The sequence below is a fragment of the Lynx canadensis genome, chromosome B3 (assembly GCF_007474595.2).
Source record: "Lynx canadensis isolate LIC74 chromosome B3, mLynCan4.pri.v2, whole genome shotgun sequence".
NCBI classification, from domain to species: domain Eukaryota; kingdom Metazoa; phylum Chordata; class Mammalia; order Carnivora; family Felidae; genus Lynx; species Lynx canadensis.
In genome coordinates, this window is record NC_044308.2 from 52,194,020 (window position 1) to 52,215,413 (window position 21,394).

Below are 21,394 nucleotides of genomic sequence, written 5' to 3' on the forward strand. Positions count from 1 at the left end.
TAGTTCATTTGATAAATATTCCTGAGGATCACTTCTTTTCTTTCACTTTATATTTCTCTCTGGCTCATTTTCCTAACCTCTTACTCCCTGATGCCCCTTTCTTTATTTCGTACTCCCCCACTCCCTTCATGTCTCTGGATACACACCAGGATACACAGCACTGAGCTTCCTGAGTGTGTACGGCTGGGTATGCATATCCCCTTTGCATACTTTCATTTGGGAAAGCTACTTTGGTGATGTACCCTGTCTGGGGAGGGTGAGTAAAGGAATATCTGTCTTCTGCACGGTTCCCCTGCTCCCCTGGCAACAAGCCTTGAGAGGAGGTGAGGGGCAGAGGACATGCACTGAAGCAGCCCATGTGTCCTGACAGCAAAAAAGGAGAGTAGAGCTGTTCATGGGGCCTGGTGGGGGTTTCCAGGCTTAAGCAAAAGTCCTGGGTGAGAGCCTGGGGCTCTATCAGATGTTGGAGGGTTTAGATCGGGAATTTCCAGACATGCAGGGGGTACTCTCCCACTGCCCCTCCCATCACCCCCCAGGAGAATACTCATTGCACAAGGGTCTGTGCTCTCCCCTCTCTCTGGGACATTGCAGGGCCCTTTCTTCACACTAGACAGTGTCCAGACCCCTCAGATTCACTGAGTCCCATGGCAGACAGTTCCCCATAGCAAAAGTGGCAAGGCAAAAGCATTAGGCCGAGAACCTAGATTTGCTGTCTGACAGCAGAAGCCAGCCGAAGCCAGCAGAGCAACTTGAAACACTGCCGGCTGATTCTGGGAAAAGAGGCCTTCAGGGTAAGGAAGATGTGGTCCTGGAGAAAAGCAGCTTGCTTTGGTTGCTGACGGGAACCTAAAAAACACTGCAACAGAGCTGGGACTATGATCACATCGTGGGTGTGGCCTGCTACTCGAAGCCAGATTATCTTCTAGAACCCGGATTCCTCTAAACAGGCTCTGTGGCCTGCCCCAGACTGCAGGAGTCCTTTTTCTCCAGCTCTGGCAGCCTTCGACCAAGAGCAAAGAGTCTGTCTCTGGGCATGGCCCGTCTGCTTTCTCCTTGTAGCCACAGTCTCAGGTGGGCTGGGACATTCTGAGCTGAGATTCCTGCTAGGGACATGGGTGATGATGGCTGCACAAGGCAGCTGTCAACACCTCTGGCCCCACCTCCTCTCTCCCCTGGTGCCTGACTAGCCTAGGGCTGGGGGAGAGCTGGCTCCTTAGGTCTCAGGCTGCCTCACTGTGCATGGTTTAGTTATTGTCATGCTCTCCCACACGCCCTCCACAGGCCAGAAGCTATTACAACTTACAGGAAAACCAGAACATCAAATCGAGTCACAGGACTTTGGCTTTTAACTCAGTCCCCTGCAGCACCCCCCTTTCACATGCACCCTGTGAGTCACACCTGGTTGTCGATCTTGATCTCTGTCAAGGTGTCATTTTCTCTCAGTGCTTCTACCAGGGCCAGGATTCCAGTCCCAGTGATAAAATTGGATTCGATGTTTAGGCTTTTCAAGGTCTTGTTTACTTTCAGCATATCTGCAAAAGCCTTATTATGAAAAAAGAAATAACCATTAATGCTGCTAAAGATTTACTTACTGAACTCCCCACCGCCAAATGAAACACAGATGTTTTTTACGTACTTAAAGAAAAAGTGAGTCAAATCAAACTTTCACCTCCAAATAACAAAGATAGTAATTTAAAATAATTCAGACCAGACCTGTGAATTTTACATACCTGTAAAACAAAAAATAAAACCAAAAAATCCTGACACAGGATTACCAACTTTGTAAGGTATGGACATTGAAAAAAATCCCACTACCATCTGTTATCATTGTCAGTTTTGTTTTGCGGTTTTTTCTCTGAGAAAAAGCATTTTAACATTAGGAAAAACAAAGAAAGGACATGATCTCCGAATTGTTTTATTTTGTCCCCTTTGCTATGAATAGATTAAAAAAAACTTTACTGTTGACTAGCATATGGGCACTACTGATATTATTTCAGGTCATCTATAAATCAGAATTCCTCAAAGATAACTTTTGGAATATAATCACCACTCAGAGTGGCAAACCCACTAGAGACTCTCAGTTCAAAACAACAAATGCATGCACCTGCCTGTTCCCCTTGTGCCCAATGTTTCCCATTATCATAAAGAAAAGATAAAATCTTTGAGTGACTGGAACTCTCATAGTACAAGAAACAAACAAACAAAACAGAGGGCTATTCCCTTGAAAATTTGCTGACGCACAGAAAAAAAAGAAAGATTGATGGAGAAACGAACACAAAAAAAGTTGTTGCCTGAGATGCCAGAGGTAAGTCCTGACTGGGGCATTGCATCAAAGAACTGCCTTCGGAACAAATGGAATAACCAGAGCAGATGGAGAGCACATTGCCCCTCCCCATAGCTTCCCTGAGACAGAAGCCACACAGAAACAGGGCACCTTCAGACCTACCACCTGATACCATGTGGGAGAAACAGAGAGGAGAAGCAGCCATGTCCAGGGATGAAATATACTGCAATGTACCCCTCCCAGAGTGAAGCCCCTCCTAACTGTAGAGTTGTGGGGGACTCCCAAGCCACCTGTCAGGTCCCCGTATATACCCTTCAAGAGAAGGCTGCTAGAAAATTCACCTGCCTGCTTACAAAAGCACTCATTCATTCATTCATTCATTCATTCATTCACTTATTCAAAAAAGACTATTTATTGGGTTTCTACAGTGTGCTGGCAGCAGAGGAAATAAAAATCCCTGTCAAAAGAGAGCTTATATTTGAGCAGGAGGGCAGTTGATACATTAATAAAGAAAACACATAGCCTGTTGGATGGTGACAAATGGAGAAATAGAAAGCATCTCCCTTTAAAAATTTTTTTTTGATGTTTTTATTTATTTTTGAGAGAGAGAGAGACAGAACATGAGCAAGGGAGTGGCAGAGAGAGGGAGACACAGAATCCGAAGCAGGCTCCAGGCTCCGAGCTGTCAGCACAGAGCCCGATGCGGGGCTCGAACCCACGGACTGTGAGATCATGACCTGAGCTGAAGTCGGACACCCAACCGACTGAGCCACCCAGGTGCCCCAAAAGCGTCTCCCTTTTAAGGGAGAGGTCTGTTGATGAAACAGATCTACACAACTATGGAGGAAATGACCCTGGTTTACACAAAACAACCTCATTCTCTATTCAGAAATCTGGCAACCAGTGATTGCCAGACATACTAGGAAAACCAACATCATGGAAGAGAAAAGCCAAGTCAACCAATAGCACAGCATGCCCCAGAGGGAGCAGAGATCTTTCAAGGGAACAGAAACAAATATAAACATTTTAATTGTTATTGTCCCTCTTCCCTCTCCCCAAAAAAGAAAGAAAACGTACTCTATTAATAAAATAAGTACTGGCTATTACGGGGGGAAAAAGAAGAATATGTACATGAAAATGTGTTGAAAAATTTAAATATTACATTAAAATAAAGACAAGTAAAGGACATCCAGAATTACAAAATGAACACGGCTGAAGACCAAGTTGGTAAGTGAGAACATAAATCTGGGATATTCCCCAGAATGTCGAGTAAAAAGACAAAGATAGAGAAAATAGGAAAGAAATGTTAAAAGATACAGGGAAAGATACAGAAGTTCAACATTTATCTAGTAGGAGTTTCAGAAGGACAAAAGAAAAAAAAAAGACATCAGAGGGGAAGAAATAATAAAATAATAGGAAAAAATTTCCTAGAGTTGAAGAGAACTATGAATTTGTATATGAAAGAACCCACTGGGGGCACCTAGGTGGCTTAGTGAGTTAAGCATCTCTTGATTTCAGTGCAGGCCATGATCTCACAGTCTGTGAGTTTGAGCCCCACGTCAGGCTCTGCACTGCTGGTGCAGAGCCTGCTTGGGATTCTCTGTTTCTCCCTCTTTCTCTGCCCCTCCTTCACTCTAGCGCTCTTCTCTCTCTCAAAAACAAACATTAAAAAAAAAAAAAAAAAGAATGCACTGGATGCTCAGCAAAATGAGTAAAAAGTCTCATAAGTGGTCACATACAAGTGAAATTTCAGAAAAGTTTCTAGCAAGAGAAAATAAGTTACTTAACAAAGTAACAAGACTCAGACCAGCATTAGTCACTAGACTGTAAGGGCCATGAGAAAGAGACTTCTATATTTACATATTTAGGTAATTGTAAATACTGGTGGTAAGTTTTAAATTTCTGCAATCAATCTCTTAACAAAACATAGAATATAATGGCATAAAACACACATAAAGCTGAAATGTGTGAACATAATGGAATAACTACAACTTGAGGCAGAAAAAGGAAAAGGGATGAAGGCAAAGTACAGAACTGCCATCAGCTTTTCTAATGGAGAAACAAAAGATCATCTAAGATGATATATCAAAAACAAAAAAGTGTGCATATCAGTGGTTTTCTACTCTGGCTGTACATTACAATGATCTAGAAGCTTCAAAATGTAGGGGCGCCTGGGTGGCGCAGTCGGTTAAGTGTCCGACTTCAGCCAGGTCACGATCTCGCGGTCCGTGAGTTCGAGCCCCGCGTCAGGCTCTGGGCTGATGGCTCAGAGCCTGGAGCCTGTTTCCGATTCTGTGTCTCCCTCTCTCTCTGCCCCTCCCCCGTTCATGCTCTGTCTCTCTCTGTCCCAAAAATAAATAAAAAACGTTGAAAAAAAAATTAAAAAAAAAAATGTATACCAATGCTTGGGCCTCACCCCAGATGAAGTAAATTGGAATCTCAGGCTGTATGTAGCCTGGACTGCTAAATTTTTTTAAAGCTCTCCAGGTGATTAATGTTCACCAGGGTTGACAACCACTTTAATTAAAGTTATAAAGACAACAACTAGAAGAATGAAAAACAAACTGGTAATACTGATTGCTCTGGGGAATGGAACCAGGAACTTCTATAATATTTTAATTATTTTTATGGTGGAAAACACAGGAAGAAGGAAGAGAAGGAATCTAACTTGGGATCAGAACAGGATTTCTCAACCTTGGCACCAATGACAGTTGAGGCCAGAGAATTCTTTGTTGTGGGAGGTTGTCCTGTGTATTGCAGCATGTTTAGCAGCTTCTGAGACCCGTTAAATGCCAATAGTACCCTTCCCAGTCATGACAACCAAAAATATCGTCAGACACTGCCAAATGTCCCCCGGAGAGCAAAATTACCCTGAGCTGAGAAGCACCAGACTAGAAGAATCCTGTGTATTAGACAAGCACTTGCTTTAACTGCAAAGAAAGCTCAAAGATTTGGACTAACCTTATTGTACACCACATAAATTAAAGTGTATTTATTCCCTGCTAGGTCCTTAATTAGAATTAAACGCACACATTTTAATTACAGCGTCAGAAGGAAATGCATCAGGCTTTTCCTCATGGACGCCCCAGGCTTCAGGATTTACGCTCATTATTAGAATAACAAAATGTCGGAGCAATTAGGCCTTTATAAAAAAAGTTGCAGGACTTCCTGGCAAGTAGCCAGGACCTTGCCAATTTCTTTTAAACTTGAGAAAACACTTTTCTCATACTGAACAAAACAAGGGAGACACAGCCAAACATAACCCTGGGCTGTAGGCCCAAGTTAATTTCAGTTCAGCAAATATTTAAGCATCTATTACATGTGCTGGGGATAACATCGGTAAAACAAAGACCAGATTTCTTAAATGTTATATAAATAATTACAGTAGAAATACATTTTTAAAGAGAAGGTTTTGCTTTCTGTACTTCACAGGATTGTAGGGAAATCCAATTTCCTGCATTGTCCAAACCTGCCTCATCCAAAGGGTAGCCTCAAGGCACATGTGGCTATTGAGCCCTTGAAAAACGGCTGGTCTGAATTGAGACATGCTGTAAATATAAAACACGCACTAGATTTCAAAGATGCGGTATGAAAAAAATAATGTAAAATACCTTATTACATTTTCACATTACATTTTGAAATGATCATATTTGGGATATATTGGTTCAAATAAAATATATTATTAAAATGAATTCCACCTATGTCTTTTTTTTAATGTGGCTACCAGAAAATTTTTATATTTATACATGTGGCTTACATTTGTGGCTATCTCATTTTGTTATGGACAGTACTGTCTAAAAGAGCATTTTTTAATGTATGTGGACTTTTTCTGCTCCCTGCTGGAGATGTGGTTGCATGTAAGTACTTGGGGCATGGTGAACTGAACCTAATTACAGGTCACTTAAATTCACTTCCTGGCTTGTCTACATGATGTGTAGTCTTAGTTAAATTACTCAACATCTATGAGCCTCAGGTGCCTCATCTGCAAAGTGGGGATAATGCCATCTCACATACACATAATTTGCCTACCTTTACAGTAATCCCACAAGTACTTCATTGAATCTGTTCCTGAATCTTTCAAAGAAGTCTCCTAAAACTCTTTGCTTTAACACTGATCTTTCATTATTTTTTTCCTCTCTCTTTTTTTAAGGTAATCTCTCAACCCAAAGTGGGCTCAAACTCACAACCCCCAAATCTAGAGTTGCATGCTCTACTGACTGAGCCAGCCAGGCATTCCCATCTTTAATTCTTTGCAGGCAGTTGCTAGGGATAATCAAAGTTTGAAGATCTCTATTGCCTATGGGGTAATCAGCCAATTTTCAATCTACAGTAGGTTGAAAAGTAGCTTTCTCCACTCTGGCATGACTGAAAGGAGAGCCATGGGGGCAGCCAGGTGAGGGCTGGACAATATAAAGCCATCTAGGAATAAGGCCAGAGAGGCTTATGTTTTCACACCCTGAAGAACTGCAACTATTCCTTACAATTGTGTGGTGAGCCAGAGTCACACGGTATGCTTTCAACACACAGCTGTTGCACTAAAAACAGTATCAAAGAGATGATTATATTTGGATTTTATTTAGACCACTTAGCAAGTTATCTATTTGACTGAGTGGAAGAGTTACATTATTTGCTAGTAGGGTTGACAGTGGACTATAACCTATTTTCATCCCTGCAGTTTTACTGTCATGCAATACACTGAAGTGACAAATCATTTCTTTATTCATACCCTAGTCACTTGCATACAAAAGGTACTGGGAATATTTTGCTTTATTGAGAACCTATCTACTGAACGACAGAGACTACATAAAATCATATACCGATAAAAGTCCTTAAATAACTGATTTCACCTTTACCAATGATCTAGTTCTGCTATTTTACTATTTTAATGATAAGGTTTCAAATTGGAAACTTCTTTCAACCCACAAATTGAGATATAATTACTGCTGGTGAAAACATCAATTCTGTAGCTTAGTTCCTCTTACATGAGTGCTTATTTTATATTTGCTGTGGTCATCACAGAAATATTTTCTACTGCTGAGAGGTTGGAGGGCATGGTATTCATCCATTTAACAAGTGTCCAAACATCTACTCTGTGCTAACACTGCAATAGGTAGCCATTACTTTCATTTTACTTTCCGTTTTTAATGCTATTTTAGATCTTCCAACAGACATGTTGCTTTTTTTTTAACATTTATTTATTTTTGAGACAGAGAGAGACAGAGCATGAACGGGGGAGGGTCAGAGAGCGGGAGACACAGAATCTGAAACAGGCTCCAGGCTCTGAGCTGTCAGCACAGAGCCCGACGTGGGGCTCGAACTCACGGACAGTGAGATCATGACCTGAGCCGAAGTCGGATGCTTTATCGACCAAACCATCCAGGCGCCCCCAGACATGTTGCTTTAAATCACATCATCACGTCAAGAAAACTTGTTTTTCTAGCTTGACTCAAAGGCTGAGCATTAGATGGTGCAGAATTACAGGCTGATGTTCAGGCTCTCCAAAACCGATATACTTTAGCAAAAGTATGAAAGCTGAGGCATTGTGTATAAAAACAGCATAGCTTGATGGTTAAAGCATCCTGGCTATAGAATCGGGAGGACCCGGTGGTGCCACTTACTGGCTGTGTTACCCTGGAAAAGATATTCAACCTTGCTGAGCCTCAGATTGCTCATTTGTTACAGTGGGAACTAATAACAGCACATACCTTATAGTATTATAGTGAGGATTAGGTGAGCTGACGTGTGTAATGCATAGAGCTTACTGCTGGTGTTTACTAATTGCTGAAGAAATGTTAGCTATTTATAGCAATAACATTGATGGTGGTAACAGTTGTAGTATTTACTTGGGCCAAGGGCCTTCCTTATTTAGCTGAATTATCTAAAATGCATGGAATTATCTAAAACAGGGCTTTTGGCTGGTTACTTTTTTCGTATTCTGGTTAACAAAAAATGTTTTAAGATCTAGTTGTTTAAAATATTTTTGAAACATACTAATCCATTTCAAAGATTAAAATGAAATACACTTTAATACTTTTATACATGCTCAGTTCCTGTAGGATTTGGGAGTCTTCCAATATCCATTGACTGTGACATTATGTTAATAGAGATGCAAAAGCTTCAGAAAATTTGTACTAAGTACAGAGCAAAAGCTAATATTTATGTAGTTAAATGCCTAATCTAATCTTATTTCTTTCTCCTCAAAGTGTACTGCTAACAAAATTTTAGTTAATTCAAAGTGCCTGACAGATGGGTTCTGTTTTATTGTCTTATTATAACTAATGTGTTTAACTGTGTAGAAAATTACCAGACCTAAAAACTGTTAATTTATAGAACACATTAAAAATAGTTTCTAACAAATTAAATATTTTCATGTAATATTTCTGAAATTTTACTCACAATTGCCACAGGGTCATTGCTGCGGGTTGCAGCCAGGCTGAACTTCTTTACGTGAGTGTTGGTTTCCAGAGCCTTTGCAAATTCCTTCAGGGTTGGAATTGGAATGTTCTAAAATGGGGGAAGGCACAGAGAGTTGATAGACCATTCTGTAGCTCCCCCACCCCAACTCAAGACCCACAGCTTTTAAATACCTTATGTGTTTAGATGGCTAAACGTGTGACATCCCTTCTAAAATACTCATTACCCATCCTCCAGCAGCCAAGTCATCCTGGGCCGACAGCACCACTTAGTATCTAACAAGGGAATCTAACACAACATGACATTCTGGCCTCGCTGTTCTGTTCACTCTGACCAAGAAATTATGCACATACCAAACTCCACTCCTTTTCTCTTTCATTCTCTATATTCTAGCCAGATTGATCTATGTGCCATTCTTTTAATACACCATGGTCTTTCTCTCCTCCATACTCTTATGTCTGCTTTTCCCTTCGCCTGGAAATTCTACTGTCCTTTTCTCTGATTAATTCCTACTCATTTTTCAAGAGGCAGCTGAATATCACCTCCTTTGTTCACTGGCTTTCCTAGGCAAGATAAAAAATTTCCTTATCTGCAATTCCACAACTTTTGGGGGCTTACCACATCATGTTGTAGTTATTGATTTAGTATTTTTCTCCTAATATAAGTTTTTCAGAATTAAGACAAAATGAATCTTACTCCATCTTTCACAGCACTTAGCACAGCCCCAATCACTGGGAGGCAGGCAATACAGGGTAGACTAGAGGTTGATATGAATCCTGGGTTCATTACAGACTAGCTCCATGGCCGTGAGCAATTTAATCTCCTTAAGTGCCACTACACATTAAATGAGATACAGTAAGTTCCCCTTATCCATGGGGGATATGTCCCAAGACCTTGAGTGTATGCCTGTAACCACGGATAGCACTGAACACTTATAATATATTATGTTTTTTCCTATACATACACACATACCTATGATAAAGTTTAATTTATAACTTAGGCACAGTAAGAGATTGACAACAGTAGCCAATAATAAAACAACAATTTTAACAATATATTGTAATAAAAGTTACATGAATGTGGTCCCTCCCTCTCTCTCAAAAGATAGCTATACTCACCCTTCTTCTTGTGATGTGAGATGATAAAATGCCTATGGAATGAGGTGAGGTGAATGACATAAGCACTGTGATAGAGGGTTAGGCTACTAATGACCTTCTGACAGTCTGTCAGGAGGATCATCTACTTCTGCACTGTGGCGGTTGACTGCGGTAACTGCAAACCATGGAAAGCAAAACCGCAGATAGAATGGAACTCCTGTAATGAATTCCAAGTATTTAGCAAAGGATAAGTGAATACTCAACACAAGTCAGTTATTATTAAATGGCAGATGTTGGCCCAACATGAAGTAATAGAATGGATACCAGGCAATGTTCTCTCTCCATCTCTCTCTCATCTCTCTCTCACTCACACACACACATACACACACTTCCTTCCCCTCCCTTTGAGAGTAACATGACTAACTACCAAACAGAATAAGGCAGAAGTGACAATGTGTGACTTCAGAGAATAGGCCATAAAAGGCACTGTGGTTTCCTGCTTGTTCTTTCTTTTTCTCTTCAGCCACTCCCTCTGGGAGAAGAAGGCTGTCATGACGTGAGGCCACACAGGCAGCCCTATGGAGAGGCCCATGTGGTGAGAAACTGAGGCCTCCTGCCAACAGCCACATGAGTATGCCATCCTGGAAGTGTACCCTTCTACCTCAGTCAAGCATTCTGCTGATGGCAGCCCTTGATGACAGTTTTACTACAGCCTCACTTGAGACCCTGAGCCACAACTATCCAGCTAAGTCCTGATTCCTGATACTCAAAAACTGTGCGAACTAACAAATGTTTATTGTTTTAAGCCTCTAAGTTTTGGAGTACTTTATTACCCAGCAGTAGATAACCAACATTCTTTGTTTAACGCAAATACTGTGATTCTTTGCAAAAAATTCTAGAAGTCACTTTTTAAAAATTTCTTCTTTTGAGTAGGATAGCTTGCCTCAAAGTCAGTGACTACAGAGGATTGGAAACAGGTGTGAAAACTGGCAGTTATCTCCATTACATTTTTTAACCTCATGATAAATCAAGTGACTGACAATAATCATAACGCAATACCTTAATGTTGTTGAGGTTGACATCTTGCAGGCCGGGGTCATTGGCTTTCATCTGCTGCAGACTCAGTTCCACATTGGTGGGATTGGGTGGTTCCTCAAATACTGGCTTGACCTTCTCACCTTTGACCACATCTAATACACAAGTTTTAATTTTAAAAAGAAAGTGTAAGGGCTCTCCTGCCAAAATCAGAGATGACTTCCCCCAAAACGACCTTTCCTTCCCATGCTCCGATTCCAATAATACTCTAATATCAGTGATAGTAAAGCTGATGATTCTCAACTAAACAAACATGGGAATGGTACAGTTCTGAGTCACAGTTTCAAACACTGATGTTTCTCAACTGCAATGCAAAGAAGTCTCAGTGGCTGATGCTACATGGAACCAAAAGTTCAGAAGGCCTTATAGTAAATTCCAACCTCCCCCCCCCCCCCCGCCCCACCAAATCCACAAGCAGTTATTGCTGCTGTATATGGACCACTTTCAGACTATAATCATCAAGCTACAGGAGCTGAGATTCAAAAAAGAAGTAAGTTTCTTCATTTCCAAAACCATACTATTCCTTTGGCCTCTTTTTTTTTTTAATATTATTTATTTATTCCTTTTAAGTAGGCTCCATACCCAATGTGGGGTTCAAACTCATGACCTTGAGATCAAGAGTTGCTCTACCAATTGAGCCAGCCAGGTGCCCCTTCTGGCCTCTTGACCATACCTCATCCTTCTCTGATTTCCATTTGGAGCTTTAATTTTGAGGAAGGTATGGGAAGAGAAAGGGACAGAAAGGCAGAATGGAACAATTCTCAAAAGCAGTTAACAGAAAACATTTGCAGTATATATTTAACATACAAACTGTTACTATCCCAATATACACAGGGCTCCTACAAATTAGTAGACAATCCAATTAAAAATGAACAAATAATATGATCAGAAGAATCTGTCACTCAACCAAAAATATAAAAAGTAATTAAATTGTGAAGTTAAAAAATGGAATACTATTTGACTAGCACAAAAATGTCAAAAGAGATAACACGTAGAATTGGCAACAACTGTGAAGTCAAACACATCCTCTTACATTGATGGTGAGAACGTAAACTGGTACAAACTTTTTGGGAGTAATTTGGCCTTACTTATCAACATGTAAAATGTGGGTACTCTATGACCCAGTAATTCTGTATCTAGGAGTCTAATCTACAGAGGAAAAAAAAGCACAAATACATAAAGGTATTTTTCAAGGATGTTCACTGACATATTACTTGTGACAGCAAAATATGATAAACACAAAGCCTATCAATATGAAAATGGTTAAGTTACAGCATAATCTCTCATAATAAGATGTGATCTATTCATTAAAAGAAGGGGGCAAACCGACATGTACTGATAAAAGAAGAGAACCACAATTTGAAAAAAAGTTAATGAAAAATGAAATACTTAGGTATTTCATTTGTACGTATAAAAAATCTGTACAAGATCTAGATGAAGAAAACTACAAAACTTTATTGAAAGAAATCAAAAAGAACTAAATGGAGGGATAACTGCAAGAGAACCAATATTGTCAAGATGTCAGTTCTTCTCAACTTGAGGTATAGATTCAATGAAATCTCAGCAAGTTATTTTGTATACATCAACAAACTGATTTTAAAGTTTACAGGAAGAGGCAAAAGACCAAGAAAAACCAACACAATACTGAAAAAGAACAAAGTTGGAGGACTGACACTACTCAACTTTAAGACTTACTACAAAACTACAGTAATCAAAAGAGTGTGGTATTGGCGAAAGAATAGACAAACAGATCAATATAACAGAGTAGAGAGCCCAGAAATAGATCCACATAAATACAGTCAACTGATTTTCTTTTTTTTAAAATTTTTTTTTCAACGTTTTTTATTTATTTTTGGGACAGAGAGAGACAGAGCATGAACGGGGGAGGGGCAGAGAGAGAGGGAGACACAGAATCGGAAACAGGCTCCAGGCTCCGAGCCATCAGCCCAGAGCCCGACGCGGGGCTCGAACTCACGGACCGCGAGATCATGACCTGGCTGATGTCGGACGCTTAACCGACTGCGCCACCCAGGCGCCCCCAACTGATTTTCAATAAAGGAGCAAAAAATGCAATGGAGAAGAGTCTTTTCAGTAAATGGTGCTAGAACTGGACAACCATACACAAACAATGCATAAAAAAAGAGTCTAGACACAGACCTTAGACCCTTCACAAAAATTAACTCAAAAATTTTCACCTAAATGTAAAATGCAAAACAATAAACCCCCTAGAAGAAAGCATAGATGAAACTACGCTGCATGATATCATAATGGTAGATCCATGTCATTATACATCTGTCCAAACCCATAGAATGTACAACCCCAAGAGTTAACGCTAATGTAAACAACAGACTTAGGGTGATAATGATGTGTCACTGTAGGTTCATGAAGTGTAACCTATGTACCACTCTGGTGGGGGATGTTGGTCATGGAGGAAGCTATGCATGAATTGAGGACAGGGAGTATATGGGAAATCTGTGTGCCTTCTGCTCAGTTTTGCTGTGTACCTAAAATTCTAAAAAAAAAAAAAAAAAGTCTTAAAAAAAGTTAATGATATGTCTGTGCATAAAAGCCCAGAAGATTATGCGCCAGATTTTTAAAAACAAACATGTTGTCAGAATGTTACCCTTTGATACTGAAGTTAAAAAGGATAAACATTTTTCATCTATATGAATAGGCAAAAATGAAAAAAAAAGTAATACTGCTCATTGTTTGGATAAATAGCTCAGTATCAATGATGGTCTGTAAATATGCTGCTCAGACTAGAAAGTACCTGCTAAGTCTCCTTCAAAGAGAATAAAATACACTTCACCTAAGAAAAATCTGTAATCTTCTCCAAGTTTTTACAGCACCTGGATTGCACTGTAGCAAAATTACTTGATTGTTGGTCCGTCCCTCCCATGGACAGATAAGTTCCTTTAGGCAGAGACCATTTTTTATCTTCATACCTAGAACATTCCTGACACATAAGGTATTCAGTAGATAACTAATGAATGAGTAAATACGAAAGTCTAATAAACTGTACGCTTTTCTTGGAAATGCTGACACAGAGGATTGTGGTCTTGAACTTTCTGTGCCGGCTAAGTCCATGCCAGTGTGTCTTTCACATTCTCAGGGGGAAGTAGGAATTCAAATTCTAATCACCTGTGTCCATTATTGAGAAAACAAAGATACCTAATAGAAAAGGGAACTTACTGAAAATACTATTATTGATTAAAAAGCATCATCAGGAACATGAAACTCTGCAATCTATGTTGACTATGCAACCTTTTTATCAGCAATTTTATATTTTGGGTGAGTAGACCCACCAAAAGAGTGTATTCTGGGCAAAACACACTGATTGATCCATTATGCTGCAAAAACTTTGATTATTGGCTTCCCTATTCTGGTTTGAATGCCCAGAGCCCAGTGATCCTTAGTGTGTTGACAGAATCTACCTTCAAAGCCTACAGGATGGAACTCTGGATTCAACAGGCATCCCTCTTATCAACACCACCTGAAGCTCTCAATTTTCACACACCACAGACTCCACATCAACTTACTTCTCACGGGCACTTTGCCACCTTTAGTGCTGGCCGTTTCTTCATCAAACTTTGGATTGTTGAGTAAATTGTGTACTCCAAGAACAGCTAAAAACAAAGATTAACAGTGAATATACATTAAGTTTGGGAAGGCACATTAGGATGTCCACAATGTTAATTTTCCTTGAAGAACAATTCTTTGTATCATAAAGGTAAGTGTCCAGAGCCCCCCAGCCTTGCATAGTGTGTGGGACACATACACTGTTAAATAAGTTTATATATTAAAAAAATCTCTTTCCAAGGCCACCAGCAATCTTCAGATGTCTTTCTGGGGCTATACAGGTAGAATCATTTAGCATCTGGGGACAATGGTCCAGTTATGCCCCCAAATTACTGAAAACTTGCTTAGACCTCCTAGTTAAGTAGACTCAACCTTTCTGTTTTCTCATCTGTAAAATGTGAAGGTGGGACTGAGTCTAAGGATATTTTAAGATCTAACGTTATATAGATTACAGCATGTACTCTCCCAGAGGCAAATAACAGAAAGATCATGGGCCTCTTTCAATGTAAGCCACCCCTTTCTCAGGACCAACAGTTTTCCTCTCCAGTTTACAGCATCCTAGGGTGGTAAATAAAAGAGATGTCAGCAATAAAAGGCCACATAAGCATACTGAGATTTTCAGTCTCCTGTATTATGTGAAGCTTGCACCAGGAGGCAGCACAGGACGCAAGAAACAGCACTGGGCGAGAACGAGCTCTGGGCAGGCTGAAACACAACTGCCCCATCTTCCGATGAAACTGTGCAGATGAGACTGGCCACCTGGAGAAGAATCCCAGGACAAGTCTTCTGTCAATAGGTAGTGGAGGAGCATCTCAGAGCTCCTCATCAGCTGTACCGTAATCGACACATCAGGAGGAGGGAGGCAGCCAGCAGCAGCCCAATAAAGGGCAAAGGTGTAGAGCCAACAAGTCCAGGGTTAAGAGTGGCACTCAGGAGCAGTCACCTAGAGTTAGAATCCTGGTTCTATCACAAACTACCTGTGTGACTTGGGAAGTTACTAAATGCCCCTGAACATCAGTTTCCTCATCTGTAAAATAGGGATAATAATTATTCTTCAAGTGTTACAAAGATTAAATGACTTCCCATGCATCAGACAATGTTCTAAGTGCTTTACACATTCTTGTTAAAGAAATAAGAATTTGTTGCTGTGTTTCTGGCACTGCCTAAGGAGAAGATGCCCTATTTGTTTTTTTAATTTTTTTAAATTTTTTTTCTTTTTTTTTTCAATATATGAAGTTTATTGTCAAATTGGTTTCCATACAACACCCAGTGCTCATCCCAAAAGGTGCCCTCCTCAATACACATCACCTCCCCTCCCCACCCTCCCACCCCCCATCAACCCTCAGTTTGTTCTCAGTTTTTAAGAGTCTCTTATGCTTTGGCTCTCTCCCACTCTAACCTCTTTTTTTTTTTTCCTTCCCCTCCCCCATGGGTTTCTGTTAAGTTTCTCAGGATCCACCTAAGAGTGAAACCATATGGTATCTGTCTTTCTCTGTATGGCTTATTTCACTTAGCATAACACTTTCCAGTTCCATCCATGTTGCTACAAAGGGCCATATTTCATTCTTTCTCATTGCCACGTAGTACTCCATTGTATATATAAACCACAATTTCTTTATCCATTCATCAGGTGATGGACATTTAGGCTCTTTCCACAATTTGGCTATTGTTGAGAGCGCTGCTATAAACATTGGGGTACAAGTGCCCCTATGCATCAGTACTCCTGTATCCCTTGGGTAAATTCCTAGCAGTGCTATTGCTGGGTCATAGGGTAGGTCTATTTTTAATTTTTTGAGGAACCTCCACACTGTTTTCCAGAGTGGCTGCACCAATTTGCATTCCCACCAACAGTGCAAGAGGGTTCCCGTTTCTCCACATCCTCTCCAGCATCTATAGTCTCCTGATTTGTTCATTTTGGCCACTCTGACTGGCGTGAGGTGATATCTGAGTGTGGTTTTGGTGTGTATTTCCCTGATGAGGAGAGACATTGAGCAGAAGATGCCCTATTTGATAGACACAGGCCACTTAGGTCATCCAAATATATCTTGCTTTGGCCCTATATGCACTGAGCAACTTTTTTTTTTTTTTTTAGATTTTTTTTTTTAAGTTTATTTATTTTTGAGAGAAAGAGACAGTGTGAGCAGGGGAGAAGCAGAGAGAGAGGTTGACACAGAATCCGAAGCAGGCTCTAAGCTCTGAGCTGTCAACACAAAGCCCGATGCAGGGCTCAAACTCACAAACTATGAGATCATGACCTGAACCGAAGTTGGATGCTTAACCCACTGAGCCACCCAGACGCCCCTTCACTGAGCAACTTCTAATTATAATTTGGCTCCCCTTGCCAAGTTTCAATTTTTGTTTTATCTGTTTCCTGGGAATCTGGCTAGTGGATCCGCCCCAAACTGATGGCCCTTATGTGCATAGACAAGATGAAATCTCTAGACCAGCAGAGCTGGTGGTCAAGCTGAGGTACAGACGCTCTGAGAAATGCTGCCTTGGCGGTCAGCTGCTGCTCCCTTGCCATTGTCTACCTGCCATCATAACATGTGCAGGCCATTGATACTCATTGTTATCTAAACCTCACTGGCTGTCAGCCCATCCACTCACGGGGCTGCTCTTGATCTTCCAGAAAGATCCACCCTAGAGAAGATGCTGTCACCCACCCCCAGGTGGGCTTCGTGAGCTCTGAGGGAGCACCTGACGATGGAGTGAGGCTGAGTAGAGATAATAATACAGTTTTCTTTCTGGATTATTCCCCTGGTATTATTATTATATGAATTTCAGAATCTAGATTCTTTCAAATGGTTGGTGTTTTTCTCTTTCTCCTTTCTTCAGCATTTCCTGGGAATTCGAGCCCAGCCATGCATTCTCCCTTTGGGCATGTCCATGAGACAACCCTTGAGAGGAGCAGTAACCATAACAAGATCCCTCCACAGCAACCACAGGGCTAAGAAAAAAGGTCACTGCAAAGCACCTTCTTAACTGCATGATGCAGATGCCTTAACTCCTGCAGTGATTTCTGAGACAGGTTCAAATATGTGAACTTAATATTGATGACTGACTATCACAGAAGGAATGGAAATGTAGCTGAGATGGCATGGCTGGTTCTCCTGGGAGAGAGGATTATTATTACAAATGTCTTTCAGTGGAATAAAGATGTGAGAATTTTTGCCAAAGCTTGTGGACTGTTTCTGAAAGCACCTTTATCCTGTGGTGACCTAATAACCCTAATAATCCATATTTACATCCCACTTGGAAAAAAAAACACATCCCATTAATGCACAAATATGCTGGTATATGCATAGAATCTTTCTTGAAGGATATATTAGAAATGGGAGGAGGCTTAATTAGGGTAAGAAACTTTCTCTTTTTTTTAACATTTATGTATTTATTTTTGAGAGAGAGAGAGAGAGAGAGAGAGAGAAAGAGAGAGAAAGTGATTGGGGGAGGGGCAGAGAGACAGGGAGACAGAGAATCCCAAGCAGGCTCTGTGCTGTTAGCACACAGCAGGATGCGGGGCTCAATTCCACGAAACATGACATTACGACCATGAGCCAGAATCAAGAGTTGGGTGCTAAACCGACTGATCCACCCAGGTGCCACAGAAACTTACTTTCAGTACATAGCCTTTTGTTGTTGTTGTTATGTTCCAGTAATAGTTTATTTACAAAAACAGGAGGCAGGTCGCAGTTAGCTGACCCCTAATCTACTGCCATCTTGACTTCCCATTCTTCTATACTATTTGTGTTTTGCCTATCTGCATGTATAATCAATTCAAATCATAACAACATTTACTATTTTGTTGCTATCGTTAAGAAAACTAGAAAAAGATGAGGAGATCGGGCTGATTGGCTTTACTTCCTGCGTGGATGTAATGGTAAATAACTCCTGCTCCATTGTGGGGCTAACAAACCTCTTAGTGGCAATCAGAATGGAATGGTGACTGTGGGGAAGGGCAAGAGCTTCATGAATATTTTATGAGGATAAAATGTGATAAAATGCAAATATGAAAGCTCCTTAGAAAGAGTGAGGGCTATTATTTTGTTGTTTAAATTCTCAGTGCTCCTTTAGATTTATTCCCTTTGGTTTCTCAAACTCTTGAATTTTGTAACATAGGTATTATTGGGACAGTTTACATCTGAGATAGGACTCTAAATTTTATAGCTGAGACACATACAGCAAAGTAAGGTTTGCTCAGAGAGGTTAAGTCACTTGCATTGAGTCTTACAGCCATATAATAACAGAAGACAACCTGGTATTGCAATCCTTATCAGTACTTATAGAGAAGCTCAAACGCTGCTGCTGGGGTGCCGGTGAGTGCCTGGAGGTCACAGAGCCAGACAGGCAAGGTTCCCAGAGTTGAGGACTAACCTGCAAGATCATAGAGTTCGGTGTCAGAGGCGCTGGCCAAAGCTTCTTCTAGTTCTGGGTCAAGGGTCACTTTTTCTTCTTTACGAGTTTCTACTGGCTTTTCTTTGGGGATGAAGACTCTCCCTTTAAATCAGAAGAAAAACAAAAACCATTGTGTGTTGCTGACCAGGGTAGGGTAAAAGGACTGACCAGACAATGCAGCTCTGGCCACTAAAAGTTGCATGCCCAACTGGGATTCCTTAATTGCTGGGATGGCAGTAGCATTAATCCACTATCAGAGGGAAGGAATGTCAGAGGAGGAATCCTGTGTTTGGCAACACAAAGATGTGAGGAGACAACAGTCTTTAAACAGACAGGGAAACGGTAGTTTTTACCTCTCTACCATTGATCGCCACCATTGCCCTTAGACCTGGACAAGAGAAGTCCTGCCACAGGCCCCACACTTTACAGGGCCCCACTCTGGTCTTCCTCTCCTGCAATCTCCCTCCTCCCCATATCGAGGAAGGAGTCATGGGGTCAAAGAGACATTACCATCCAGAATCCAGGCTACCTGCTAGACCATGCTCCACGCATCTAGAACCCTGGAATTCTCTGCCCAAAGACACCTAAACCTGCTTCCAAGGCCTGCATGAATCCCTTCCCCATGTCACTCTAGGCCAAGAGGAGGCTATTTGTGGATGAGTATAGATGAAGCTTGGGTATGTAGGCTGGGTGTCAAATATGTATGCTGAAGCCCAGCAGCGTAAGACAGACTCATATGCTTGCATGAAACTTTTAGAAGTCCAAGAATCCTGGCTTTCTAGGTGTATTTGTAGGAGTGTGTGTGTGTGTGTGTGTGTGTGTGTGTGTGTGTGTATTATTTATTTATTTATTTATTTTGAGAGAGAGAAAGAGAGCATACATGAACAGGGGAGGGGAAGACACAGGGAGAGAGAAAATCCAAGCAGGCTCTGTGCTATCAGCATAGAGCCTGACACAGGGCTCGATCCCATGAACCATGAGATCGCGACCTGAACTGAAATCAGTAGTCAGATGCTTAACTAACTGAGCCACCCGGTGACCCAAACATATATATTTTTTTAAGTTTGTTTATTTGAGAGAGAGAGAAAGAGCATGAAAGCAGGCAAGGGCAGAGAGAGAGGGAGAAAGAGAATCCCAAACAGGCTCTCCACTGTCAGCACGGAGCCCAATCTCATGAACTGTGAGATCATAACCTGTGCTGAAATCAAGAGCTGGATGCCTAACCAACTGAAAGACCCAGGTACCCCACAGTATAAAACATATTTTAATAGTTTGTTAGTTTTTTTTCAAAAAATTTTTTAACGTTTATTTATTATTGAGAGACAGACAGAGCATGAGCATGGGAAGGGCAGAGACAGAGACACAGAATCTGAAGCAGGCTCCAGGCTCTGAGCTGTCAGCACAGAACCTGATGTGGGGCTCGAACCCACAAACTGCAAAATCATGACCTGAGCTGAAGTCAGACACTTAATCAACTGAGCCACCCAGGCGCCCCAACAGTTGGTTAGCTTTTAAATATAAAAAATGGCACATGGACTTCTATTTGTGTTCTTGCTTTGGACCTTGCAAATTGGAGGTTCCTGAGGAACAAACTGGTGCTCTTCCAGAGTTTTGCCCCCTAGACTGATATTGTTGACTACTAGGATGCTGTATCTAGGGTCACTTGGACTAGTGTAGTGAACTGGGGACACAGCCACCTCTCTTGAACATACCAAAGGAAGTCAGATTTAAAGGGAGAAATCAGGGTTGACATTTTTAGAATTATGGTGGTCTGTGAACAGCAGGTACTCTGTGCTTCCCATATGCACATACTCTGCCAGCATCTCCTGCTTCATCCTGTCAGCCAGATTCCATTTATTTTGACCCTGACTTACTTCTGAATATGTCGATATCTATGCCCTACCTCACCAGCCTCAACCTCTGGACTGACGATCACATCAGTGGGAGAATCACATGTTACCTGCTCCTAACACTTAGCCAGGTCAATGCACCCACATCCCACATGTGCAATGACTCATAAAGGGAAACCCAGGACATTCCAGATCTGCCATAACAATACTCCAGACCTACTTGCACTTTTTTCCAATTCCTTCCAGCTTTTGATTTGTGGTTTCTTTTTTGGAGCTGCTCTTACTTCTTGGCATGATCTTTGACATTGTTCTCCTCCATTTTGATCTTTGGAGTTCCCTAAAGACACACCCTTCAATTGCCCTCTCCTCTGTCCCCTTGGGTAGAACAGACAGCTGGCTCCAGCTTCAGCCAATGGGGACCAACACTGTTTCTAGGTCTCCATGGCTAGCCACTCTTCCCTACTCCCATTGGAAAGGTAAAGGTCAAACCCAAAGTCAGTAACTCTCCTTCATGAATCCTCTCCAAGAGATGTCCCTGGTTGCAGGGGCTACAGACTTCCTGATAGTTTACCAGATCTTCAAATGCTTGCATATGTTAACAGGGACTAGGTAGAGCTGGGCACCCTAGAGAGACACCACTGCTTGTGGTCAATCTGGGGTCAAGGTCTCTACTATTGACCATC

At 41.2% G+C, this 21,394-nt stretch overlaps 1 protein-coding gene across 1 annotated transcript in view; it reads right to left on the reverse strand.

The window, feature by feature from the left end:
• Positions 1 to 21,394, reverse strand: part of TMOD2 (tropomodulin 2) — a 54,899-nt gene that overhangs the window by 14,773 nt on the left and 18,732 nt on the right. Inside the window, exons 4-8 of the mRNA XM_030318185.1 lie at positions 18,841 to 18,963; positions 14,430 to 14,516; positions 10,855 to 10,985; positions 8,681 to 8,788; positions 1,399 to 1,542 (exon numbers count right to left, since the gene is read on the reverse strand). Of these exons, the coding sequence (XP_030174045.1) occupies positions 1,399 to 1,542; positions 8,681 to 8,788; positions 10,855 to 10,985; positions 14,430 to 14,516; positions 18,841 to 18,963 (593 nt within the window). The remainder of the gene's footprint in view (positions 1 to 1,398; positions 1,543 to 8,680; positions 8,789 to 10,854; positions 10,986 to 14,429; positions 14,517 to 18,840; positions 18,964 to 21,394) is intronic.